This window comes from Zosterops lateralis (genome assembly GCF_965231275.1).
Source record: "Zosterops lateralis genome assembly, chromosome: 2".
Taxonomy (NCBI): domain Eukaryota; kingdom Metazoa; phylum Chordata; class Aves; order Passeriformes; family Zosteropidae; genus Zosterops; species Zosterops lateralis.
The window spans coordinates 60564639-60590328 of record NC_139763.1 but is presented as its reverse complement, the minus strand read 5'-3'; the positions used below and the strand labels follow the sequence as shown (position 1 = coordinate 60590328).

At 36.6% G+C, this 25690-nt stretch overlaps 1 protein-coding gene across 2 annotated transcripts in view; it reads right to left on the bottom strand.

The window, feature by feature from the left end:
* Window positions 1-259: 259 nt before the first annotated feature.
* The window catches only part of NAA16 (N-alpha-acetyltransferase 16, NatA auxiliary subunit), a 61566-nt gene continuing 36135 nt past the window's right edge, over window positions 260-25690 (bottom strand). The window contains exons 10-20 of one of the 2 annotated variants that reach the window (XM_083884938.1): window positions 11420-11492; window positions 11011-11180; window positions 10489-10645; window positions 8451-8575; window positions 7707-7920; window positions 5752-5945; window positions 4927-5035; window positions 4309-4407; window positions 3584-3727; window positions 2308-2405; window positions 260-2048 (exon numbers count right to left, since the gene is read on the bottom strand). In XM_083884938.1, coding sequence (XP_083741064.1) covers window positions 1848-2048; window positions 2308-2405; window positions 3584-3727; window positions 4309-4407; window positions 4927-5035; window positions 5752-5945; window positions 7707-7920; window positions 8451-8575; window positions 10489-10645; window positions 11011-11180; window positions 11420-11492 — 1584 coding nt within the window. In that variant the 3' untranslated portion in view covers window positions 260-1847. Of the gene's footprint in view, window positions 2049-2307; window positions 2406-3583; window positions 3728-4308; window positions 4408-4926; window positions 5036-5751; window positions 5946-7706; window positions 7921-8450; window positions 8576-10488; window positions 10646-11010; window positions 11181-11419; window positions 11493-21828; window positions 22000-25690 lie in introns of those variants that run through there. The other variant, XR_014592730.1, reaches the window with a different exon arrangement.

The window sequence follows — 25690 nt, the reverse complement described above, 5'->3', positions numbered from 1 at the left end:
CAAGTGCCTCACCACCCTCACAGGAAAGAATTTATCCCTGTTGTCTGATCTAAACATACCTAATTGCAGTCTGAAGCCATTACTATTTATAAATACACATTTCAATCTGCTACATAGTAATTTTTTCTTAACTACTTACAGAGTTAATGGTAAACCAGTGAATGTTGCAACTCAATAGAAAAAAAAAAGAGAATGATGGGCCAAAGTTTGATGTCCATAAATATGCAAAAAACCCAAACCAAAGGCAAGTGTGTACAAAATAATTTATTACAGCATAACATATGTTGGCAATATTTTACAGTGAATTTTCCATTCAACATTTTTTTAACCTAAACAGATGACACATAAAGGAGAATTTTAATTAGAACAGTTTATTCATCTTAATAAAATCCCCTCTTCATGAACTGGTACTTGCCTTTGAGGGGCTAGTTAATACTACTGAAATTATTTATACTGCAGTGAAATAAAAACAAACTGAGATTGAATAATTCCATTACAGTTTCCAGAAAACAGATTTTCTGTACAAGCCACAGTATAATTATGTTTTGATAGCAGTTCTTATAGAATGTAAAGCTGTCATGTGATATGTAGCCATTTTGTCTAGCAACGCTATGCTTTAAATAGGTATATTAGATTTAAACTTCCATTTTGATGTGTTGTATATTTAACAGTTAATGCACCAGAATACAAAGTAAGAAAAAGGTTCATTATGATCTGTAGTCAGCCTCTTTGTGCTCCCTTAAACAGTTTTAAAATGTAAAACGTATTTCTCACACACTGTTTTGCCTTGCAGCACCTACAGAAATAGCATTTAGGCAGGAGAAGTTCTGGAGTATTGGCCATAAGTAGACAACTAAGACTTTTAATGGAGGTAATACAGCACACCCACCAGTGAGTTTTTATGATGTAGAGAAAAACTGTATTCCCCGTTACTGTACCTTCTGCATTTGTCCAAAATTGGAGCAACTTTTTTCAGCCTAAGTGTCAATGGGTGAACAGATGGGGAGAAACCAGAAGGAAGAGAGGAAAGGAGAGATGGAACTAAGGACAAACAACAGTATTCAAACTCATTATGTCTTCTCAGGGAATTGCTTCAGAATATTTAAAACTTTAAATTGTTAAAATAAGGATCATAAAATTAAGGAAACAATAGCTATGGAACACAACGTAGAGGGAATAGTTTTCAAAAAGCCATAGATATTTGTTGTTTTGGGTTTTTTTTACACAAACCTTATCTTCATAACTGTCAACACTGGTTCCATATAAGACACACACCTGACAAAAACATGCAACCCCCCAATGCTTTCATTGTTGCTGTGCTTCAAAAGAAACCAAACTGACCAAAGATTAAAAAAGAAATCCAACCAAAACAACCCAGAAAAAAACCCCTAAAGAACAGTAAAGACAAATAGGGCAATTCAAGCAGCACTTCAGTCTTAATCTGCTAAAAACTCTCAAATGATAATTTATTAACAAGATATGTTCACATATATCTGCATATGTGACAACACTTAAGTGAGAGCAGTCTTTAATATCCATATTATTGTGAGGGAGGGCTGATGAATTATTAAAAGACTTAAACCTGTACAAGTATAAACAAGAAAAATGCTGATTAAAGATGTTTACATAAATATTGGCAGTTTTCATTGGGAGGGGAAAAAAAACCCTAATAGCATACTCCATTTAACTATCCAAATATTTTGTTTTAGATACTTGTTAAAGATATTAAAATACAACCTGGAAAAGTAACCCTGATCTGTATCCAGCCAGCATGTAATGAGAGTCAGAGTTTCATATACATGTGTGCATGTAGGTATACACACACACAGGGGCTTGCACAAACTACTTCAGATTTCGTTGGACAGCAAATCATGGTTAATGGCCGTGTGATTCACAGATGCAATGCTGCTGTTGTCCTCGTTTGTGGCAGGCATGAAGGCAGACGTAAAAGGAAACAGTTTATGACATGCTGCTTGATATTCTTCACATTGAGCATGGCAGCTTCCAAAACTGCCATCAAGCAATGCCTCAAAAACCTTTGTTAATGTCTAAAGAAACAAAAGCAACAGTTAATAAATGCAATTTACAATGGTTTTGTTTTTAAAGGTACATACTGTTAAACAATACTAGTTGAGCAAACATGTTGCTATGTTGGTATTTACATATCTTTTACTTACAGGACAAATTTGAAACCTTGTTCTTTCAAGTATTAATTTATCATGATAAATGAAGCATGCACATTATCCTATATTAAATTATACACTATTTAAGATCCCACACGGTGGCTTTATATACTGTATCTTTTACCTTCACATTTTTGTCTCTCATATTTTTATCCAATCTAGTTGCAACAGCAATTGCTTTTTCTTGTCTTGATTTGTCCAGGAAATACATCATCTTTGCACCTTATCACAAGACAAAACCCACAATGTTTAGTTTTCCTAAATGCCATGCTGCATATACAGACACAAAAAACCTGAAAACTTACACATAAACATGAATTAGACTTCTTATAACTTCCTCCCTGATTTGTAACTGAAAACTAATGATACTAATGCCATTTTGAAATTTATTGGAAACATAAGGATTGAATAATACAGGAGACTTGTTCCTGCAAAAGGGACATGCCTCACTTGACTGACAGATCTTCAGTAGAGAACAATAGCACATTGATGACAAACCCTTCAAATCAGCAGGTTAAATGAAATCCATCCGACAAATGCAGAAGTGAGTAGTTCTCAGAGACATATGAACCCTCTTTAGAAGTACTGGAGGTAAGTGAATAACAGTTAGTAAACAACTGTGGAACATGGCCCAGTAAAGTCCAGGCCAGTCCATAGGGCAGAATACAGGGCCATGGCTGCTCACTCGGAGCTAAGGACACAGCTCGGGGACAAGGAAAGCGCAGCACAAGTTTGGTGCTTTGCCTGGACCAGACTACATTGCTGGAAAGCAAAACACTGCATTATGGAACTACACAGCTTCTTATACCACAAACAGTTTACCAAAACTGGCCTGGGCATCTCTACAAAATTCTGCTCCTGGTTTCGTAGCTGCCTTTATTTAAAAGCTCATTTTAATGATTGTGCTGGCATTTCATGGACTTTCCTTTGCCCGAATACTAAGTCCAGACCCACCCCACTATGTAATCTACTGCAAAACCCAAAAAGCTCAATCATTTTACTGGAAAGAGCTGTAAGAGGAAAGATGATAATGCTTCAAAACATGAATATCTATGGTGGTTTGACTGCACTTTTTGAAGATAAAGAGTAAGTTCTTTATGCATCTAATAAAAAAGTGAAGTACATCTTAAAAAAATGGTACAAGCAAATAGAAAGCCCCCCCAACGTAAACATGCAATTTTACATTGCATTAGAATTTATGTATGAATTCACAGAATGATTTAGGTTGGAAGGAACCTTAAAGATCATCTAGTTCCACATGCCCTGCTATTCCCAGGGACACCTTACACTGGACCAGGATGCCCTAAGCCCCATCCAACCTGGCCTTGCAGACTACAGATAAAGATTCTGGATTTACATCACTTAAATCCTTCTCAAGACCACGAAAACATTAGACAAACCTGACAGTTGGTGCTGAATGGAGGTAGCATTGTGTTTGAGAAATTCTTCATTAAAACTCTCCAAGTTTTTATAAACAAAGATTTTCTGCATTTCTTGAGTTAGGACCTTGCTCACAATTTCTGGGAGGTTACTATGGTCAGACACTGGAAAAGGGAAGGCAGGGGGGAGAGAAGCAAAAAAAAAAAAGCCATTTAAATAAATGTAGAAAACACTGAAACCACACACATCACTGCTAAAAGTCCCAGTTTTAAAATTTGTGCATAGAAACATGAATCTCAGATCAAAATGTGTCAACACAAACAATGCTGATGCATTACAGAGGAAACGTCCATAAAGGGTGCTCTGTCACGCAAACTTTCTATTACAAATTCACCACACAAATTGTTTCAGTCAGAATCTCTCTCCTGTATCTCCCACTTATTTTCTTAAAACTGAAGGTTTTCCAGGATCCTCAGAACACTCACTTTTCTGTATCTAGTCAAAATGAGTTGTTGGGTCCACCTGGTGGACTGATGGAGGAAGGAGTATAATATAATACATACACAGTACACTGGGTAGCACAGCCTGTGTTTTCCTTGGTATTGCCATGGAAAAAACACCATTTGGTTTTTTTTTCTATGTATCGGTTTGTGTTTCAAGAGTATACATCACCAAATACGTAATTATGTCCTTGCAGAATGTAACTTCTTGTATCTTTATAATTACATAATTCCTACACACATACCAGCTTTAGAGAACTTAATCAAGCACTCATGTAGCCATGGGTTATTCCTGTTGATAGCAAAAGCTCTTTTGACAGATTGTAACATTAACAGAAACTTTCCTGTGGGAAGGAGAAACAACAAAAATTAGGAAATCAAGACTACAAGACTAAGAATACAAAACTTTTTCTCTTCATTATCAATTACTGTTTTCTTTAGTAAATCTATTTAAAAATACTAGAAACATCAGATTCTATACAGAATTAGAAAGGAAGTTTATTTTCCCATTCAAATGGCTTAATAAAATAAGTTCTTGCTGCTCAAACTCTGGCAACACTGCACAGATGTTGCCACCTATTTACCTTTGGTTTCCTCTAGATAATTAAAGATCACACCACAAGCACTCTTCCACAGTATTTATGGGTATATATCACAACATAGTCTGCTCTTAGGGGTTTTTTTGTTTAAGCATGACTAAACAAAAACACTATTTACTCTATTATTATTGGATATGATGCACACCTCAGCTTCAGTCAGGTAAGTATTTACTCCAGATCATTTTCCACTACACTTGGATAGCACAGGCTGCACTGAAGGACTAATATTTTGTAGAGCAAAAATAAAATTAAGCAGTACTTTACCTTTTCTGAAGTATATTTCAAATGCTAATAAATGTGTTTCTATATCATCTCCAATAAGATTTTTAAGTGGTATAAGGAACTTAATGGCTTCTTCTAATGGATTTTCTACCTGTTTTAATAAAAGAACAGTGAAATGTATGGCTTAAAATAAATGTCAAATAAACCCCATCAATAGTTTCTGTTATTCAGAGCATTTAAATAATCAGAGGTCAAAGGTGAACTGCAGCTAGCTTTCTGAATTAAACTACACCACAACATTTTTATTTAAACAGCAAGATTTTTAAAAGTGCTTATTCCTCATTTTATGTTGATGAAGACAGCATCACTGCTAACTCTGGCACTGCTTGTGCACTCAGTGTAATTTAGGAAACGAATAAATACAACCATCTTAGACAACAAGCCTGAAGTTTACTGTGGTAATGGAGGTAGTTCTTTGTGCATAACAAAATGCTAGCTCATGTCTTCAAACTTTGTAAATTGCAATAATTTCTGTTACTTTTTCCTCTATTCACTGTATGAAAAGCAGATATCTTCAGGCCAAAATGCATCTTTTTGTTCAGTATTTATTTTAACCAAGTATGGCCTACTCTTTGGAAAAAAAACCTGGAATTTAAGGAAAGTAACAATATTAACTTATAGTCTGTATTTATTGAGGAAAAATTCTTCTCTTTACTGTAAAAAGAGATGGGACTACAAAAAGGTACCTCTGCATGCAAAAATGATTTTATAAAAATATCTAGACTCTTTTAGGAGAATCTGACAGCAAATCCATATTATAGCTTTTTATGATAATCACAAGAGTTTAACATGAAAGACCATGCTAACCCTTTCCAGTTTTTCAGGAACCAGCTCTTCCCTGGGTCCACTAGTTTCCTCTTCCTCTTCATCTCTTTTTTTCTTTTGATTTTTTTGCTGTCGTTCTCTTTCTGCATGTTTTCTTTCTTCTTCAAGTTTTGCTTTCTTCTGTGCTCTTCTTTGCTTACTAAGCATTTTCTTCAATTCTTTGGCTGAGAGATTTTCTAGAGATAACAGTAGCAGGCAACATACAAAGTACTTAATTCAAAATCTTGTCTCTCTCAAACAACTCAGGTCATTATGCTTCTCCCCGTGTCAATATGGCAAACTTTTAAGTGATTTCAATAACTACCATCAGTCACCAGAGTATCACCACTACACAGGCTACACTACACTGCTGCTGGATTACTATTTACAGCCTAACACAACACTTAATCTTGCATATCTTCTCTTAAATGGCCGTTACAGAAACCTCAGTGATTTCAAAGGTTAGCTACATAAAGTTGTTACATCTGTCACAGGTTTTTACCGTAGAAAATCAACACTGGTAATGCTAAGCTCTCATTTTGACTGTAGCTCAGCTTGTTTGTAATGCCACCTAGAAACATCCAGATGGATTTACACTCCATCTGAAAACATGCTAAACTTGCTATTTTTCATTTAAGTGTCTGACTAATATACAGCCATGATAACTCCACTGATTTAATGCAAATGCCATGGGATAACTAAACAAAAATGATTGCTTTAGCCAGAATAATACTGCAGCTTCTAGTCTGTTTACTGTGGTGTTTCACTGAGAATAGGATTTTTGCTAAACGTGGCAAGGCACAGAAAAATGGGCTCCCAAGGGACTAACACACCTTTTCTGTGGCTATGGCAGCATGAGCTCCCTGCTTGGGTCATCCCTATTCTGACACAGGGAAGCAAGTGTTCCTTTTACCCCAATCACACAGTGCTGCCTCCTCCTCCTTCTTCTCAGAGAAGCCTACTGAATCCCAATGAGCAGCAGGCACATGAACCAACATAACTTCTTAGACACCACCCACCTTATGATACATTGGTATCCTCTGTGACAGACCCTCTGTCACACACTGATCTTACATTATACACAAAACCAAATTAAAGTTGGAGAGAAAAAAGGTGCAAGTTTGACTGTTCAAATAAGCCTCTTCATTATTCACAGGCAGGTACAGAAAAACTTACCTCTGAATAAAGGTAAGATTTTATTTGCAATATTAACAGCATTTTAGGGTTAGCTTTCCTTTTTCTCCATACCAAATATTTTTCCCTTTGCAAAAAGCCAGGCATGAATTTCACTGCTTTAGTCAACAGCCACTGCAAGGCTGACAGTAACTGCAATTCCACTAAAGGAGAAGCAACTATTTATCTTAAAGTAAAAAAATTTCTTAAATAATCTGCTACTGACTCCTCAGATTTCCAAACCACGCCCCACTGGCTTCCTAAGAATGTCTGTTTTCCATTTAATACTAGTTTTAAATAATGTTCTAAATGTATTAATATTGCTAATACATTTACCCATTTATTCTTTGGTCCTCAACTTGGGTGAAAAGTGGTAAAAGTTAATGCAGTAGAAACTAGTATTACCATGTAATAAATTAAATACAAGACCAAAATTAAGTTCTTACAATTCAGACTGCTTTTTCACAAAATCTATCCATTGCTTCATAATTCATTAGTTAATAATATTTATTTTATGGCTGAACTGAATCTGATTTTAATGTTCTGAAATGTCACTCCTCCTCAAGTACTCCAAAACTACAGCTAGGTTCATTCATGTTCTAGTTCTATACAGTAATGAGATGTGAACAGAGAGAACTGTAGCCTGTTATCTATGATCTCTTTTCAGCTATTGTCACAGAAAAAAAGAAAAACTTGTGTTCTATTTACTCTGTAACACGTAACTTACTTAGCTTAAGCTTTTACATGTGTCATAGACATATGAGCCTTCATTAAAGTGTAGATACCTGAATTCACTTCTTGCTCTTTGCTTTCATTGGTAAGAGGATTATCATGGAGCTTCAAGTAAATTTCAATTGCTGATCGGGCAGCCTTGAAGTAGAAGGCATGTTTCCTGAGCACATCTTCTAATCTCAGAAGGTCTACATAGGCACGGAGAGTCATCTTTCTCATGCAGTATGTGTGGAAGTCAAATTGATCATCTGTTATCTCAAAAAAATGCTAAAAAAGAAAAAGAACACACTCATATACTCATCCTTTACTTAGTCTACATTTTATTAGATAGAGGTGAATAAAGTTACAATTGCTATTATTTACAGAAAACATTTAACAGGTATAGACATATCCTTATAATGCCAACTGTTCAAAAGAACCTATCAGTAGGGAAAAATCCCAGTTAACAAAGCCTATAATGTGATGATTCCAAGACTCAAGATACCCTAAAATGTGACTGTTCTGATTAGAAACACAATCGCCAAAAATCAGCATAAATTTAATGTATGAATAGCTGCTTAGTTAGGAGATACGGTATTTTATATTGCAACCTTTTCACTTCAATCATAGTCTTTCACATAATAGAGGAGACATCTCCTGTTACAATACATCATCAAGCATTAACCTGTTGTTAAAAGCCATTATACAAGTTTTGTATGCTTCTAGCATACAAAACTGTGCTGATTACACCAACAAGTATCTTCCTTTGCCTAAGAGAAATACTGGGGAAGTAATGGGTGGTGTTTGCACCTACTCACCCTTTCTACTTCATGGCATTTTTTCAAGGCATCACCGTACTTCCCTAGCCTTTGATAAGCTGCGGCACATTCCGTCTGGAACCACATACACTGCATCTCATTAAGGTTCTCCATAGCAGAAGTTCCTTCCTGAAATAAGCATTATCATCAGGTTTTGCTGCTGTAATTTACAAGCTGTGTCTTTCAACTGTGGCTGGTTTCAGGCCATCAGGAGCAAGCAATCAATCCTTCAACTTATTTGGAATAGAACAGGAAATGAACACCCAGTGACCAAGAATAACATTTGTGATGTTCAATGCTCCCCCAAGTAGAAAGTAATAGACTGAAATGATTAAAAAAACCCAATTATCTGAAGATTAATGTCTCAACAGGTTTTTAAGATTAACTCATGCTTGTACTGACAGTCCCACTTCTATAACTTGGTGGCAGAAAAGAAGATTATTGAAAAAAATTCCTTGAGTTCAGCAAACAATTTTAGGGGTTTTTTCCCCACCAGGTAAGTGCCATCCACCAGTCTGAAAACATACTAATATATTCACTGCTTTATCACACAGTATGAGCAATTATGCATTTCTTAGAATGTTTGTCTAAATAAGCGAAGTTAGATTTATACTTGATATTTTGGCAAGAAAAAAAGTCCTAGGATTGAGATTTTATAATACAGTTATATGGTAATGCTCTAAGTGAACTGGAAAAGCATCCCAAATATCATTAAATTAGTCATTAGGTTTTCATAACAGTTTTTACAGTAGAAAAAAGATCCAGTCACACTCAACATTTAGTTACTGAGGATGGTGTTTATCCTGTCTTTCCAGATATCTATGATAAAGCTCTGTCTTTCTTACTTTAACACTTCCAACAAGCAAACATGATGAGTTTTAGTAATCACATTTTCAATCACTCCTAGAAATACCTAGCAAGCTTGAATCCAATTTCAAGTGTTACCACACCTAAAATTCAAAAGAATGAAAGAGCCTAATTTATGTACTCCAGGATATCTCACAAAGTAGTCCTCATGTTTAGTTCCATAAATTATACAAAAATCAGGTATTTATAAATTCAAATTTTGTCCAATGTAAAAAATACAATTTAAAGTGGCTATCCCATCTTTTAGGGATAGAATATGCTTTGACCAAAGTTTTGTGTGTAATACTAGCTTAAAGGAAGGAAATGTTCAAGTCTAAATTAATTTAGGTTAATATTAAATCATAAAGAATATAGTACACACATGTGCAGTTAGATCAGATGGTATCAAAGGGAAACAACAAGGTATCCATCAAATGCATTTCAAAAATGGTATTTTGAAGTATGGCAATAAAAAATGCTCCTGGACAACTACATTTGAACAACCATTTTTTCCAGTATTTAGTGGATCTAGACACCTGGAGTACTGCATCTATCTCTGGGGGCCCCAGCAAAAGAGGGACATGAGCCTGTTAGAACAGATTCAGAGACAGGGCATGAAAAATCAAAAGGCTGGAACATCTGTCCTGTGACAGAAAGCTGAGAGAGTTGAGGTTCACTCTGGAGAAGAGCAGGCAGGCTCCAGGGAGATCTTAAAGCAGGCCTGCCAGTATATAAGGGAAATTTGTAAGGCAGAAAGGAAGAGACTTTTCACCAGGATCAGTAGCAACATCAGCATAAGCAAAAGATTTGAACTAAAAGAGGGCAGCTTTAAACTGGATGCAAGGAAAAAAAAAAAATCTTTACTGTGAGGATGTGGCAATACACTGGACTGTAGTTGCCCAGGAAAGTTGCGGATGCACTGTCCCCAGAAGTGTTCAAGACTGGGATGGATGCAATTTTGAGCAACCTGAGTTAACCAAAGATGTCCATACCTATGCAGGGGCATTGGACTATTCCTTCTTTAAAAGGTCTTTTTCAGTACAAACCATTCTATGATTCTGTGTAGGTTCTTACCACCAGGCATAGGAGCATCATAATAAAAATGGATATTAATAAAAAGATATTTGATGAAAAGTTATGAGTGAAAAACCACCAGAGGCAAGCAAAACACCTCTTAATTAAAGCAATATACTTGCCCTTGTGAATTTCGAGCACATCTCCTCTGCATCCTTCACCATATTTGCTCGCAGCATGTATTTAGCACACTTAGAATTGATAAATCTGTCTGCAGTATCCAAAGACTGTGCTTCATCCATCCATTTGGCAGCTTCCTTGATGTTACCTACATGCTGTTAGGGAGAAATTAAATAGTTAACTTTCAGTAGAGTCCTGCTCTAGACCATCTCCTGAAATCTGTATTTGTAAATGGTATTTCTCTATCAGAACCAAAAGGCAGTGCTATTCTCACTCCCCCCACTCCCAGATTTTTTTCAGAATTACAATTCGCTCTAAGTTGTGACTGGCTTTGCAAAACCCGAACAAAAGAGTTTTCATTTTCTTCCTGACTAAACAGTTCCCAAAAAGAAACCCACATGAAAACTGATGCCCAATAACCACTGCTAACTGAAATATTACCCACACATTCACACCAGTTTGATGGGTTGATTTTTCTTTTATACACTAGGTACTCCACATGTCCAAATTCCCCTTTTACCTTGTAAATTTTTGCTTTTAAATAGAATAGCTCTATTAATGTTGGAGTGCTTGCAATTGCAGCATTAATGTAATCCAAGGCCAAAGAACACTGGCCAAGTTTGTCAAAGTGCTGTGCCAGGAAATACCGAACCCAAAGCAGTGTTGTTGGGGGCTCTTTCTCTCCATTTTCTGCAACAAAATGGGAAAGGTTACAATAACCAGTAACGCTGAAGACTGCATTTGAAAAATGAACACAAAAACAAAGCTTGGCAAATTCAGCAAATATTTCTTGCAATGAATTTTTTTTACTAAAAAATATATTAACTATTTTTTTTGCAAAAAGTATCAGCACTTCAACAGTTCTTGATAATGTCCACAAACAGTATTAGTAGTTACAGGGTAATTAAGGTAAGACCATAGAAACTTACCACACGTACTAAAAAGGTCACAAGTTTTCAAAGAGGCTTCATAACCAGTAACAAGTTCCTGGATTGTAGAAACCTATATATAAAAAATAGTATCTGCTTAATTTTTGCTTTACTATCATTTTAACAGAAACTAATACACTGAAAAGAACACTTGAGCAAGTTAGAGAAACCATACAAAAATCACTACTTAATTCGGAAAAAATACTGGATATATCTTCACATAGTTTACTTCACCTTTCTTAAGTATTTTTGATCACCCATTTTAACTGGTGATGTGGCAGGGAAACAGAATTCATGTCAGGCAGCTTACAACAGAAGGCATTCAAGTGCATATGATTAGAATCTTCCATAAAAAATCCAAAATATAACTTATTTTGTGCTATTAATTTTTAAGCATTGAAAGTGAGCCAACTAAAAATAGGGTGCTCTGAAAAAAAACATATGCGAACTTCCCATAACAATGACGGAACAGAGACTTCTGTTTTTTCAGCAGGTTGATCTGTACTCTTAATGATTTCTATTTTGTTTGAAAGGCATTGTTGCCTAGAATGCAGGTTCTATCTTTTGACAAAAATCTATACATTGATTGACTGAAGGCTAATGCTGAAATTAGACCTTGTCAACAATATTGGTTTTATTCCCAGGTTTAAGACTCAAAAGTCATCCATACAGTTTTTAACTCATACTATACAGGTTTGACATTTACAGTAAGTACAAATGTTAAGATCTGTGCATTTCATGACAACTATTCCAATTCCAGGTCCATGGCTCAAAAATGCCACTTCTTACTTCTAAACATTTTATGAAGTTCTCAACCTGTTTGCAGCTTTATTTGAAACATGCCTGCTATATCCAGCAAAAAAACCAATGAGCCTTTTTAGATAACAAGAACAATATGACAGTAAAAATACAATCTATTTTGAGTATGTATATACTCAAAATACAGAAGGGATTTAAAAACGTAAGACCTGACTGTAAGCAGAGCAGGATAATGGTTACATTCACCATTAGGTAAAATCTCTAGAAGTTAAAAACCTAAAACTTCAATGGTTAAAAGTCAGTTGATCCTACATTTAAAAAGCTGATTGCAAGAGTAAAATAGAATTGTAGGGAGACAGTAAGATTTAAAAAACTACAAATTGACAATGCATGCATTCACTCCAAGATATACTTTGGGAGAGAAGGGAGAAGAGAATAAACCTTGTTCTAAAAGATCAAAGTATACAATTTGAAGGATACCACTTTATTTAACCTGATTCAGTACAATGGGCAAAAATGGTTTCAAAGAGAGCAGAGAAAACGACACGCCCAAGTCACACACAGCCACTGTAAATATCTCAAAAGTGTAATAAAATGTATAAACACACATTCTGGAAAGCTCTGGGCAAATCTCATAAGAAATGAGTTTTAGTAGCAAAATCTCAAAATATAATAAAATGTTACTGGACTTCAAATAACTACAAAGTGATAACGGAATGTGAAGAAGTCACAAGTAAATGAATGAAGGCAAACAAATGCATTAAGTTGTTTTCTGGCCTGCCTCAGACATCTGTTCACTGGAAGAAGTCAACACCTTCAGAAAATATTTGAAGATTCTTCTCGCTGAGAAAAAGTTTAAAAGCAGAAGCATCTGCTTCGGGTAGCAGGGTTGCAGTGTGTATATCCAACTGTGTAAGTGTTACTTCCCTGCTGATTTTCACTGCTATTTCCAAGTATTCCCAAAGTCATCCTCATCTGGCTGGCATTAACCCCATAATCAGTGAACTGTGTGTAAAGGAAGAAAGACTGCTTCATTTCTTGAATAAGCACACCCCACCACCAAACTCTACATATAAATGTTTTAATAACTGCACACTTCAGAGTACAGCTTCACATCTGGACAAAGAAACAAGCTACCACCAAAAAGAATGGTATCACCATCCCTGAGCCAACACGTGCCTAGTCCCTGCTTTGGCTGAGTGCTAGTGACTCTATCCAGGGTTACAAGTGATCTCCTCCCTGTTTCACTTCTGTGAACCAATGCCCAATTTCTCATCCCATCAGCAGTGGGTACTGGCAGTGGACAGACCTCGGACACTCTCATATGAGGGTCTTCAATCAGCTGACATTAACAGTGAAATAAAATACACTGAATCTTGAGGGAATGGAGAATACCAAAATGTATTCTGTTGTAAAAGATGCTACATTCTTCCAAATTCAGAAATCGGCAGAGGTTTTGGCTTTTGCAGCTCAAGAAAATACACTGTAATTGTCATTCTGGAAGCTACTATGAACAATACATTTGGAACCAAGTATTCAATGAAAGCAACAGCTAAGAAAATGCAAATGGAATAGCTGGATTATTGCAGACATACTTAATGAAAATGGCAGTATCTTTTCCCCTTACTTTTTATGCTTCAATCTCTTGCTAGCAATTTAGGAAAATAATTCCAGGTTTTTGTGCTGCTTTAGGGAGCAAATGATCTGGAAATATGAACCATAATTTCTGCGTCCATATGAACTGCAAATTTAGTTGCAAAATCTGTCTCTTGAATTTGCTATTATCTGTATTCTAGAATTATAATTGCCTTCTTCAGGCAACAATATTTTACTGTTTCTAAAAGCTACAGCATTCTTCATAATTTTATAATTTGCAAAAATCGAGCTGAGGTATCTGGAAATACCATGATATTGACCAAAAGCTAATTTCAAACAGAATTATTCTAGGAAAACAGTGTGTTTCTTCTCTTGCCATTGAGTTGAAAAAGCTTAAGGTATCACAGAAGTGTAGCTGAAGACATCAACACATCTCTCATTTCATTACAAAAAGACCGAATTAATTCCTGGGGTCACCAGTTTCAGAAGCCTCTTAATCAGAATTCAAGCCTCAAACCTTTTTATAGATCACTATCTACACCTTTCATTCATTAGGGAAGAACAATGAGCTGAGCAGTAAGAATCCAAGGAGGAAATGGGCTTTAGCCTTCCTCATTTTTCGAACAAGTGAAGTGCTCATTTTTCTTCCTATACTCTTAAAGATTAAAATTGTACATGCTTGCAAACCATTATATATTCTTGTCAACTGCAGTAATCTTGAAAGTTAAAAAGGCATCTTCCACACTTGGTACTACTTCAAGCAAAAACTCCACAAAGGTTGCAATGCTCTTCCATTCCTGTGTAGTTTATTTCTATTGGAAAGGACAATTTTGTAAGCAAACTTTGAATCAACGCCTTAAAATGAACAGCTGGGAAATACAAACGGACTGGAATAAATATAATGCACACACACCTTAATTTCTTTTTAAATTATAAGTAACAAGAATCCAATTGACTTGAAGTTCGAGTCTGAAATATCTTTTTCTGTGAGCACTAGTTGGTAATTATCTGATTACACCAATATGTTTTGTGTCCTCTTTTGTAAGGGACAGCCTAAGGGAAAGTGAGTGTTTTCTAGGTAAATAGGTGCTGACCAGAATTCTTCTACCATCTTTTGTAGCTATCACAGCGGCACCTATGGGCCAGTCATGAAATGGAAATCTCTGCTGCATGCTATACCATACACAAAGTGACTCCTGCTACACAAATTTTTCTTTAGACAAAATGAGGCCTATCAAAGGTAAGAACAATAAGTAAGAACTACAGTAACCTAAATTTTAGCTTGAGGTTTTTTTCTATATTCCATGTTACTACCTGGAAAGTAAGTTGAATGAAATGACAAAAGGAATAAAAGTAAGGAAAACAGCAATACAGAAGGTTAAGAAATATCTGTAACAAATGTGAGGTCAAATACATAATGGAAGACCAACTCAACAGCCCACTATCACAAATCAAGGATGCAAATTTTTCAAGTAAAAGGCTTATGTTCTCTGGTTTATTTATGGAACTTAAATAACTACATTGATTCCATATCCTATTAAAATTATAATAGACTTCTGTTTCAATCAGAACCTTCCAAACACCAATACAGTATTTCCTTCAATGAAACAACTTCAAGAAAAGGAACTGAATTATTGTAATGTACTATGAAGTGGTTAGACTTAAGCTGCGACAGTAGTAATTTTTTTAAGACTTCAGCTTGTTAATTTACCAAGTTACAAACACTTCTTTTAAGTATTTTTGTTTTCAGTTGCTCCTATTAGAATTCAGTAAGAAGTTACCAGCACTTCCAGTGCAGACACAAGTCAAAAGCTACTGTAAAAAGACAGTTTGGGAAGCAATCCACGTATTGACATTCGGCACAAGTTTGGGTCCCTGCCTTTTGATTTCCTGAGGACACATTTAGTATGATCTGCTCCGTTTTCAAAGCCAAATTACCAAACGGGAAACTTTGAATACTGGTATTGAGATGTAAAGTTTCAAGGTGCACCCATGTAGCTGCCCAAAAAAGAGAACATGATACTGATCTATAGATACAGATCCAACAGTGATCTTAAGCTTAGAAAAATTGGTTATGCACCAGTATAGGCAAATCTTCAGGTAAATCCCAAAAATATTTTAAGATTCGTGTTCTGGTATGTGCTTTTATAGAAAGATTTCACTCTTGAAAAATTCATACATAATTACACTACTGATTCAGGCAAGGGGTACATTATTGTGCCTTGAACACCATCAGCAGTGAGAAGGACACAAAACCGTGAGTGACGCTTCAAACACTGAAACGGTCCATCACCATGCATCAAATGGATCACTTCTGGGTATAATCACACTGTAGGAGACTGATGCTGTACAAAACCACTTTGAATGTTTCCTCCTTATGGAATGCCTAATAATCACACATACCAAAAGGTAAACAAGTGCATGTTGTGGGCTGTTTTGGGATTTTTAAAGAGAACTGAAACTTTCTAAAGACCAGCTATTCACAGTTCCGTACTGCTTCCAGAATAGTTTTAATTGTTCAGTTACTCTAATGAAAGTCACTCTATTCTCTTTCAAGCACAGTTCACTGAAGGCTGCTCCTAAACAGAAAACAGTGTCTCTAAGATGATGCTGAGAAAATAGTCTCATCTCAGTGTCAAGTCTACAAGTTTCTGAAATATCAGTGTCTCAGGTTGTACCTTGTTCTTAAAGAATTCAATGGATTCTATAAGTTTTAAACCCCATTGAGCTGGAGACTCTTCCAGTGGGAAAACTTCAGCTAATCCTTCTCATAACCTCCTACAAAGGGCTAGAGAAGTAAAACTAGACAACAATTTTTCAGCAGGTGACCTAACAACGCTTCTCTTAAGCGATTTCGGGGTACTTATTTAGCAGTAATTAGAGTAGACAGGTACTAGAAAAATAAAAATTTCACAAGAATCTCACGTACTCATGTTCATCTGTCTCACAAAACTCCTGAATAAAAATGTAAAAGAAGGATGACATAGAAGAATCATTTTACATTGAAAAGCCATCTAGTATCAGAGAGGAAAAAACAGAATGAAAGTCTGGGGGCTTCTTATTCCCCACCTACACAACAGAATGTGTTTGAGACATCCAATCCTGAAGTATGTAAAACCTTCAGTTGCGGAAGAAGACCTGTAACATGCAGGAATCAAAACTGCCTTGGTATTACTGAACAGGTATCTTCCAGATTGTTATGAATCTGAAAGTTCAAATACTAACTATATTTTGGCACAAGAATCATATATTCTCTATGGACATGTCCTTCATTTTGGGGACAGTGTTAATGGAGCATTACCTTTCTGAATTTCAATATGCAGATAATTTTAAAGACAACTGTAGCGCTTCCTGGTGAGGGCAATGTTTGCTGCAAAACTTATATTGATAAAGCACATCTACTGTTCTAGCAAAAGGATAGCTAATGCAGAGAAGCCTGAAAAAGACAGGGAAAACAACTGGAAGGACAGGATACCCTCCATGATCTTGCTCATCCTTTACAGGATGAAGGTCTACTGTGCTGGAAAATAAATAGGATGATTCCTAAAACAGATAAATGTTCTCTAATCTGGAATGTGACAGTCTGACTCAGATGGCAGGCAGCTTTTTATGATCCAAAGTGTTGATATGGGTGGTCTTCACCACTGGGAAGATGGATTTTTCAGGTGGTTCTGAAGATCTGGAGCAGAAGCAGCACTGCAGAAACCAACCCACAAAGGCAGTATTTCCGCAGCATTTTCACTTAAGGCAAAATGATGTGTACAGGGAAAAAAGAGCATGGGTACTTGCCCTTCAAGGAAAGGTTATGTCATCTGTCCTTGAAATTTGGGAGTGAACAACATTTCTCCTTAAATAGAGAATTCTCCACAGAAGCATCTTTCCTGACGAAAACTTGTTTATTGCAGATAATGCATGGTGCTGACAACACTGGCCCTGCTGGTCACAGAAACTGATCCCAAAGCAGCACTTTTTTATCATCAGCAGATCAAACATCTCCAAATCAAATGAGTACTTATTTGAAAAACCAACTCCTAAAGACGAAAAAACTCCACTTTAATAGCAGAAAAGTACATCTCAAAGCCGAATAAATCAATCCCTTGATTTACATCTCAAAGTACAAATGAATTTTTACATTATCTCCCTTCACTGGCTTTGCTGAAATTGAAAGCTGTCTGGTTCCAGAAGAACAGTATTCTTTATTCAGGAATATGGGATTTTCTTGAGTTTGTGACACCACTCTTCCAGCCCAGCAGAAGCAGCATCCATTACATTTATCAATCTTATGTCTATTCAAGAAATTGAAAAATAGCTGTACTTATCTAATAAGAATATCTAAACCTCCTATATCTAGATAGCTCCGTATGGACAGATTGAGGTTAGAAACCATTTGCAAATGACTTTGCTACATAGTACCCAAAGGAAACTGATGTTGTGCAAGTTCAAAATAGTCAGTCCTCATCATGTAGAAAAACGGGATACCTAGAGACTGAATGACAAAGAGCCTTTCAACAGCAATTGAGTGCCATCCTTGTGCCAGAAATCCATTTTGACATTAACAGAAAGTCCTTGTGACCAAATTAGGAATATCTTTTACAACACAAAGAAACATCTACTGCATGCCCTGAAGCAATACTCTAAATACCTCATGGGAAATAGAGAAAGAACAATAAAAACAGTCCACAAGAGTACTATGTCAATACTTGAAGTCTTTGCTACACCAAGATTTTATCTAAGAGAGTGATGAGAAGGTGCATGAAGTGGTGTCAGTATCACATCAGGCAGAAGTGGTATCAACACACCCTGAATAACATTTATGAGCTTAGTACCAAATAAATTAAGACCTAAAAAAATAAAATGCGATTGCTGGCTCAGTTCTGGTGAAGGCCTTTGATGACAGTATTTTGAACAGGGTTTGCACCTGGTCTGTGGTACACAGCACCAAACTAAGCCTTTCTTGAGCTGTCCCAATATCAGTCCATTTCTCAGACATTGGTAATCATTCACGCACACGCAAAGCCAGCCAAACACAACAGAGCTGAAAGCTGGACCCACAAAACAATGAAGATTACCACTATAATAAGCTGGTTCCTTGATTTTCTTTTGATTCTATGGTCTCCACACTCTTCTAAGCAGAACCTTCCCCAGAAACAGCTTAGCACTACAAAAAGCTCTGACACAATGACAGCACAAACAAGAGTGTCTCCCCTTGCTCACAAAGACACTTCCACAGCCTCCCTGAGAAGGGTTACTTGATTGCTTGTGATGAATGAGCCAGACTTACAGCCTGGCATGGAACCTGTACTCCCTTCTTGAGAAGGTTCTCTAGAAACACTGTGATGGAGGATCCCAGGTTCAGACCCAGGTAAGCTCTGCCCATATGGCAAATCTGCAATCTGAAGTTCCCATTCCCACAAAAGCTGATGATTAGATGTGAATTTTCAGGCCTGCAAAAATACTTAAGAATGGTAGCAGAGGCACACTTCTGATAATCTCTATCTAGCATAGCCTCTTGACATGATTAATGGTATTTCAGTCCAGGGCATTTTGACCATACCTTTCTGAATGGAAAAGGGAAGCAAGTTTCAAATACAAAAGCTGCCAATAGACTGAAAAAGAAAAAAAAGCTCATAAATTCCATGAGCTACATGGGGTGGAGGGAAAGGACAGGAGGAAAGGGCAGCTACACTTCAGAAAAAGTGTTTTACTACAGCTTAATGAAGACAAGAAGCATCTTCATCTACAGCCAAGAGGTGACTGGCATGAACTGAGATCTACTTTTATCCAGACAAAGAACAAAACATGCCAAACACATGAGCCAGCTGGCACACTTGCACTGCGCTAAAGGTCTGAGTTCTTGCTCTCCCAAATGTAACCCACACAGGAAGGTGTTTATGGGCAGCCACCCAAAAAGTTGCATTTCCTATGACTTATAATTCTATGTAAATTAATATCTACGATCACAGCATCTATAAAAGTTTAGACAGTTTACAGAAAAAACAAAAAACTCTGCAGCAAGGCTCAGACTGGTTGATTTTGATTTTTAAAGCAACATTTCTCCACTATTTAAAAACATGCCCCATCTACCTGCTTTCAAACATAAGATACTAACATTCAAATTTATCAGTGTAAAAAGTAAAAGGTGTAGGGTATGCAAATGACTGAATATTTCCATTTTTAGTCAGAGCAGCTGCACACTAACTTACTTGCAACTGCTTCTTTTGTCACACTTGAAAAGTTTCTGCTCCACAACTTTTTATCTAACAGATATAGATTTCCCCCACCCAGTGTGGTGTGTATTTTCACCCACAGAAAATATTCAAATAACTAACTCCAATTGTGAAAGCCTAGTCAGCCTCATACAGAAAACTCCCATTGCTTACACATTAGGCTAACATCTGAATGCAATAAAAAAAAAAGTCACAATCAAAAAAATATTCTACAACCTTGACACCATGGAAATAAAATCAGGAAAACAGGACAAGCAGCCTTTTACTTAACACAATTCACCCTAAATTTCTTGTTTATCTTTGACATACTGAGATACAAGGATGAACCTTTACTGTTTTGTGTAACAGTCAATTAAAGAGTTGTTTTAAAACTAACAGCAGTTCACATGTAGGTACATATCTGTTTTAAAATTTATTCACCTGAACCATCAACACTCTCTTCTGCTTCCTAAGAAAGCCATTCTTTAATGTATGCATATGCTCATGTTACACAGGGAAAGACAAAGACCTGTAAACTGCAGTAGAACACACATCTTATGGTATCATGGTTACTCACCAACTTCAGCATTTCTCAGAGTGTGGTGGTTAAGCAGGCATTTATTCTCAGGAATTTTGCCACAGAGCTACCAGGCTGCAAGGACTGGCTAACAGTCCTGGACAAAGCAGTAATTTTGCACTACCAGTTAAAACCACTGATGTCCATTAGCACTGCTGATGTTCGCACTGCTAACAGCTAATCTTGAAATAAAACAAGTGATACTTTTTCTAGTGTCAATAGCCAGAAATGAACACACAGGCTCTCTAAAACACTAAACTCCAGAAGAAAAAACTTCCTTCATTTATCTAAGTGATTGTATTTTCCATATGTCATTCAAAAGTAGCTTGTAACAGCTGTTCTATATGCTTGCTCTGCTGAAGCAACATGCCCTCAAAAATAATGCTACAAGCATAATAAACTGGAAAGTTTACAGCAGCTGTAGAACAATACAAACACAAATTCAGAGCAAACCAATACTCTATCTAAGATGACAGTGTGGTCATCACACAACTCATTTAATGAGAAACTGCAAGCTTTTGGACAAGTCTGGGGACTGCACTAAAGAAAGCAAATCCCTTCATGTGAGCCAAACATCAGTAGGAGCAACTATAAGCAGAGGTATCTAGAGCATTTCTTGTGGGTCTCCAAATGGGTTATTTGGAGCAGTTAATCCCAATATAGATCACTCAAACTAAAAAAGCTCTTTTGATAAAGTATTTCATAAATCAGCTGCTACACCTGTCAGCTCCTGGCTTACATGTTACCTCACAGACCTAAACTGTCAGTCATCAGCATGTTTTACATTCCCCATTCTCACTGCACAGTGGAAGCATCATATCCTTGCTGTACCTACAATGAAATTTCCAAGCCTGCTCCTTCCTCTCCTTATTACTCCTCCTTATGATCCAGTTGCACAATACAAATGCTATCTTTCACTATGAACGTACCAGTTGTCAGCCAGATCACCCCTCCTGGAATTTTAACTCAGAGACACTACTTCCTAATGCTTGAAATGATGGAGCCAGGATGAACAAAGGGTTGTCCTTGGTTAATCTTACTGAACTATTTCTTCTTAAAATGCAGAGTTTCCTAAAAGAACCAATGTTTTTTTCCTTCCTTATGTAATCCACCAACAATCTGCAGAGAACATCTAACTAAAAAAAAAAATAAAAAATAAATCAACCAACAGTGGCAACTTGCTTTATACTGCTTTAGCTTTCCACATTAAGGAAGAAATATGCCTTCTTTCCAGAAAGGTTAAAGAAAGATCTTCACTGAAGACAGCCTACCTTCCTGTGTAGACAGTCTTACACCTTTTTTGAGACTGTTGTTTCTGATGTTTCTTCCAGCCAGACATTTTCTCTCATCCAGTACTTCCTCACAGTCTCCATGATTTTAGATACTCAGAAAAAGGGCACATGTGCACTAATGTCGAGCTTCAATGGAATCAACCAATGCACCTGCAACACAATCGACGTAAACCTTGATGTTGACTAATTTAAGATCTTCACTCTTTGGATTTTTTATCTCATGGATACAGAGACCAGCATGTATGGGGAACCAAAGAGGATTTCTGAGCATTGATCAAGTACAAAGAGAATTTTCTAGGGAGGAGGTGAAGGTAGCACTGCAAGATCCATTTCTTGTGAGGAAGAGTAACAAATGAGGCTGTTCACATATATTTCTAATACATCTGGACTGTAGCTTATAGAACGTGAATATTACTTTATCTCATGTAATTGCTTATACTTCAGGTTATTAGCTTCCAGCAGAAACATTCTGCCAAGAGCCACAGTTACATTCACTCTGGGCAGTAACTTTGTATCAACAACAAAACTCATAATAAACTGGCACTCCTAAATGCTAGTTTTTGCTTCCCAGACGTACAAAGCCTAAAGCTTGCTCCTGACATAAGAATTATACCAACTGTGCAAATTTTATTCAAGCAGAAAGATATTAGTAGGGCAAATGTCATTTAAATAGTCAAGTACTCTTGCTAATCAGAAGCTAAAAAAAGACTGATAAAAAGATTTAATAATCCTCCATATTATACAGTAGGCTTTTTAAATTAAAGATTTCATATAACTCAAGGCAACTCAAGGAAAATGGCTATACTTTGCTGATATCAATATTTTAATAATAACAAACTTCAGAGCCTAAAGAACTAAGCAAAGCATAAAAGCTATGAAACCACTTGTAACATAAAAGAAAAGCCCAGCAGCTAGACAGGAAATCTCTGCCTGGACACTAAGATACCCATATCACAGTACTTAAATTTACACACAGACTATATTGTGTTGAGACATTTTCCTTGTAAAAGCTCCATGTTTCTTAGCATATAAAAACCCCCATATATACAGTCACATTTCAAAATCTTTCATTCACACAGTAGTAATTTAAGTGATTATTCCAAAAAGTCTCCACAAATGATGAAAATCAAATTGTTCATACCATTACAGAAATACCAATTGTAAGTAAAAAAATGTACTATATTTTTAAAAGCTCCATCTAAAGTAACATTTCAAAGTTGTAGAGGAAAGCAGATTATCTTGTTAATAAAACCCTCCAAAACACAACCACATAAGTTTCTTTATGTTGAATGAAGTTTTCTTTATTATAGCCCCACTACTATCCTCCCATGTATCTCTCCTGCTTAGAATTAGTTCACTGTAATTTGCCACCTACAATTCCTACAACTTAGTCTTTGGTTAAAAGTCACAAAGACCAGGAATTCACTTTAAAATACACGTTACCTTCAAGTATGTTTATGACTTGATGATGTAAAAACCTTAGTATTTTATGGCAGGATCAAGAATATCAAGTGAATAAATCTCCAATGGCAATATGAGAACTACATGTCTTAAATGTTCTTAAACTACTTTTTTTCGGAAATAACTACAATCCTTTAAAACACATTATCATAGTTGGCCCCACTACACACAAGCACCTCTTGTAGCATGTGATTTTTTAAAAAAATCGTTCTGTGGACTTTGCAAATTAGTTCAGCAAGTATTTTTTTTTTTAATTTTGCTATGTTTAATCCATCCATCTTCTCTAGTTTGGCATTGCAGAAATGCTTTGTCGAGCAGCTCCTCTTTTAGCTTAATAGCACAACATACAAAGAAAAAACTGAGTACAAATGTAAAGCTTTACAAACTCAGACACTGGTACTCAACCACTTGAAGTGTTCTTTCAGCAAAAATGGCATGGTGGAAAGACAGTGAAATGGACAACTGGGAATGTGAACCACTCTGCCCACAAGTCAGGGCTCTTAATCCATTCTGAATTGCATGACAGACTCATAAATCAGTTCCCTAAGAATATAATCTACTAGAGCTCTATAAATTCTGTGTCCTTTATTCTCCCCTTCAAAATACACAGCACAGAAAGAAAGTGTTTCTGATGCATAATTTCTATATATTAAAACCCCAAGATGAGGATGACAGCTCATAGGACTTGTTATCACCTCACATAAAGCTAGCTATTTTTGGGTTAAAGGCCATCTTCTCTTTAAACATATGCCATTGTAGCTGTCACTGTAGATCACAGTAAGGCACCAGGTACTGGGAATAGTAGATATAGGTAACAATTGTTAAAAACTGATCTCCAAAGCACAGCACCTCATTTATAACCTTGCATATGACATCTGTCAAGCCTTAGACAACCGTGCCACTGAGCACCTCCCAACAGCTGTGCACTTACAGAGCACAAGGGTAGGGGCAACAGCACAGTGACCCCCACCAGGGTCACACCAATAGTCCTTGCTGCATAATGCTACCAACACCAGCAGCTTTGCTAGAACAAACTGACTCCATCAGCAGAAACCTACTCAAAGTGAACATGAGCTATCTGACCTGAGAAATTTATCTGGATGCAATTATGACTTTACTAGACTTTTGTCAGTATTTTGTCCGCCACTTATCCTTCACCATCTAGATGGGGACAAACTCATCTTCAGTGAGCATCTACATCAACTGCCTGGCTAAGTGATTGATGATTTCTAAGCTGGAAGTAGTCATTACACAGCTCTTTTTCTCTAATTGAGACTACAAACAGATGATCACTGACAAAATACCAAATGCACAACACTTTCTATTAGAATTTGCATTGTGAAATTTTGCAGAAATAAAGATGGATGCCATATGTGCCACTTCGAGAGCTCTGATATCAAGACTGATAAAGGACTGTACAGAAACAATCATATGTAATCTTCAGACCACATCCTCAGCCTAACTGCAGTGCATTCTTTAATACAAACAAGCCATTCTTTGGCAAGTGCCTACCTTGAAGCATCAGTTTCACGTGCTTCATGTGACCTGTGGTGAACCATGCATTTACTCACATTTAACATAAATCTAATGTGGGTGTGCAGTTACCCAGCCGTGTTTTGAAGTTAATCCATCTTTAAAAGGCAGATTCTGTGACAAGTTTTTCCCTTGGTGAATAGCCTGAAGCAAGAAATTCTAGGAAGTGATTAGGGCTCTGCTGGCAAATCAATTTAAAAATCACAACTGGAGATTTCAAATAACAGTATGTGGGTTAGGGATCTCAGTGCTTCTGTCTACAGGCATTCATGTATATCAGCATGTCAGTCTTTACTGCGCCCTTCTGCAATATTTGCTGAAGTGTCTCAGTGCTGCCAGACTTACATAAAATGTACTTGCCCTGGCACCGCAGTAGCAGTTCAGATGAGCTTGCCTACTGCAAAGTAAATGGCTACGAGCTGGTCCTGGACTTGAAGGTGAAATACAGTAAAAAGATTAAGAATCATGAAGGTTTGAAGAGACATCTACAGACTGCCTAGTTCAACACATTGTTACAGAACATTGACTGCTGAAGCAGAATATTCCCGGCCATGTCCAGTCATATTTTGACCATCTACCAAGAAGGCAACTTCACTATGTCTCAACAACATGTTCTCATATTTGACAACCTCGATGACTCCAGTGTCTCTCTTTTTCTCAAATATTCTCTTGTATTTTAACTTGTGCATATAATACCTTGTCTCTGGGCACCAATGAGAAGCACCTACCTGTCTTTTTTCATTCTTGCCTTCAGTTAGTTACATACACAAAATCCCATCTGAGCCTTCTCTTCTCCAGAGTGAACTAAATCACTAACAAAGATATTCCCCACTAGTGGCCCCAGTGT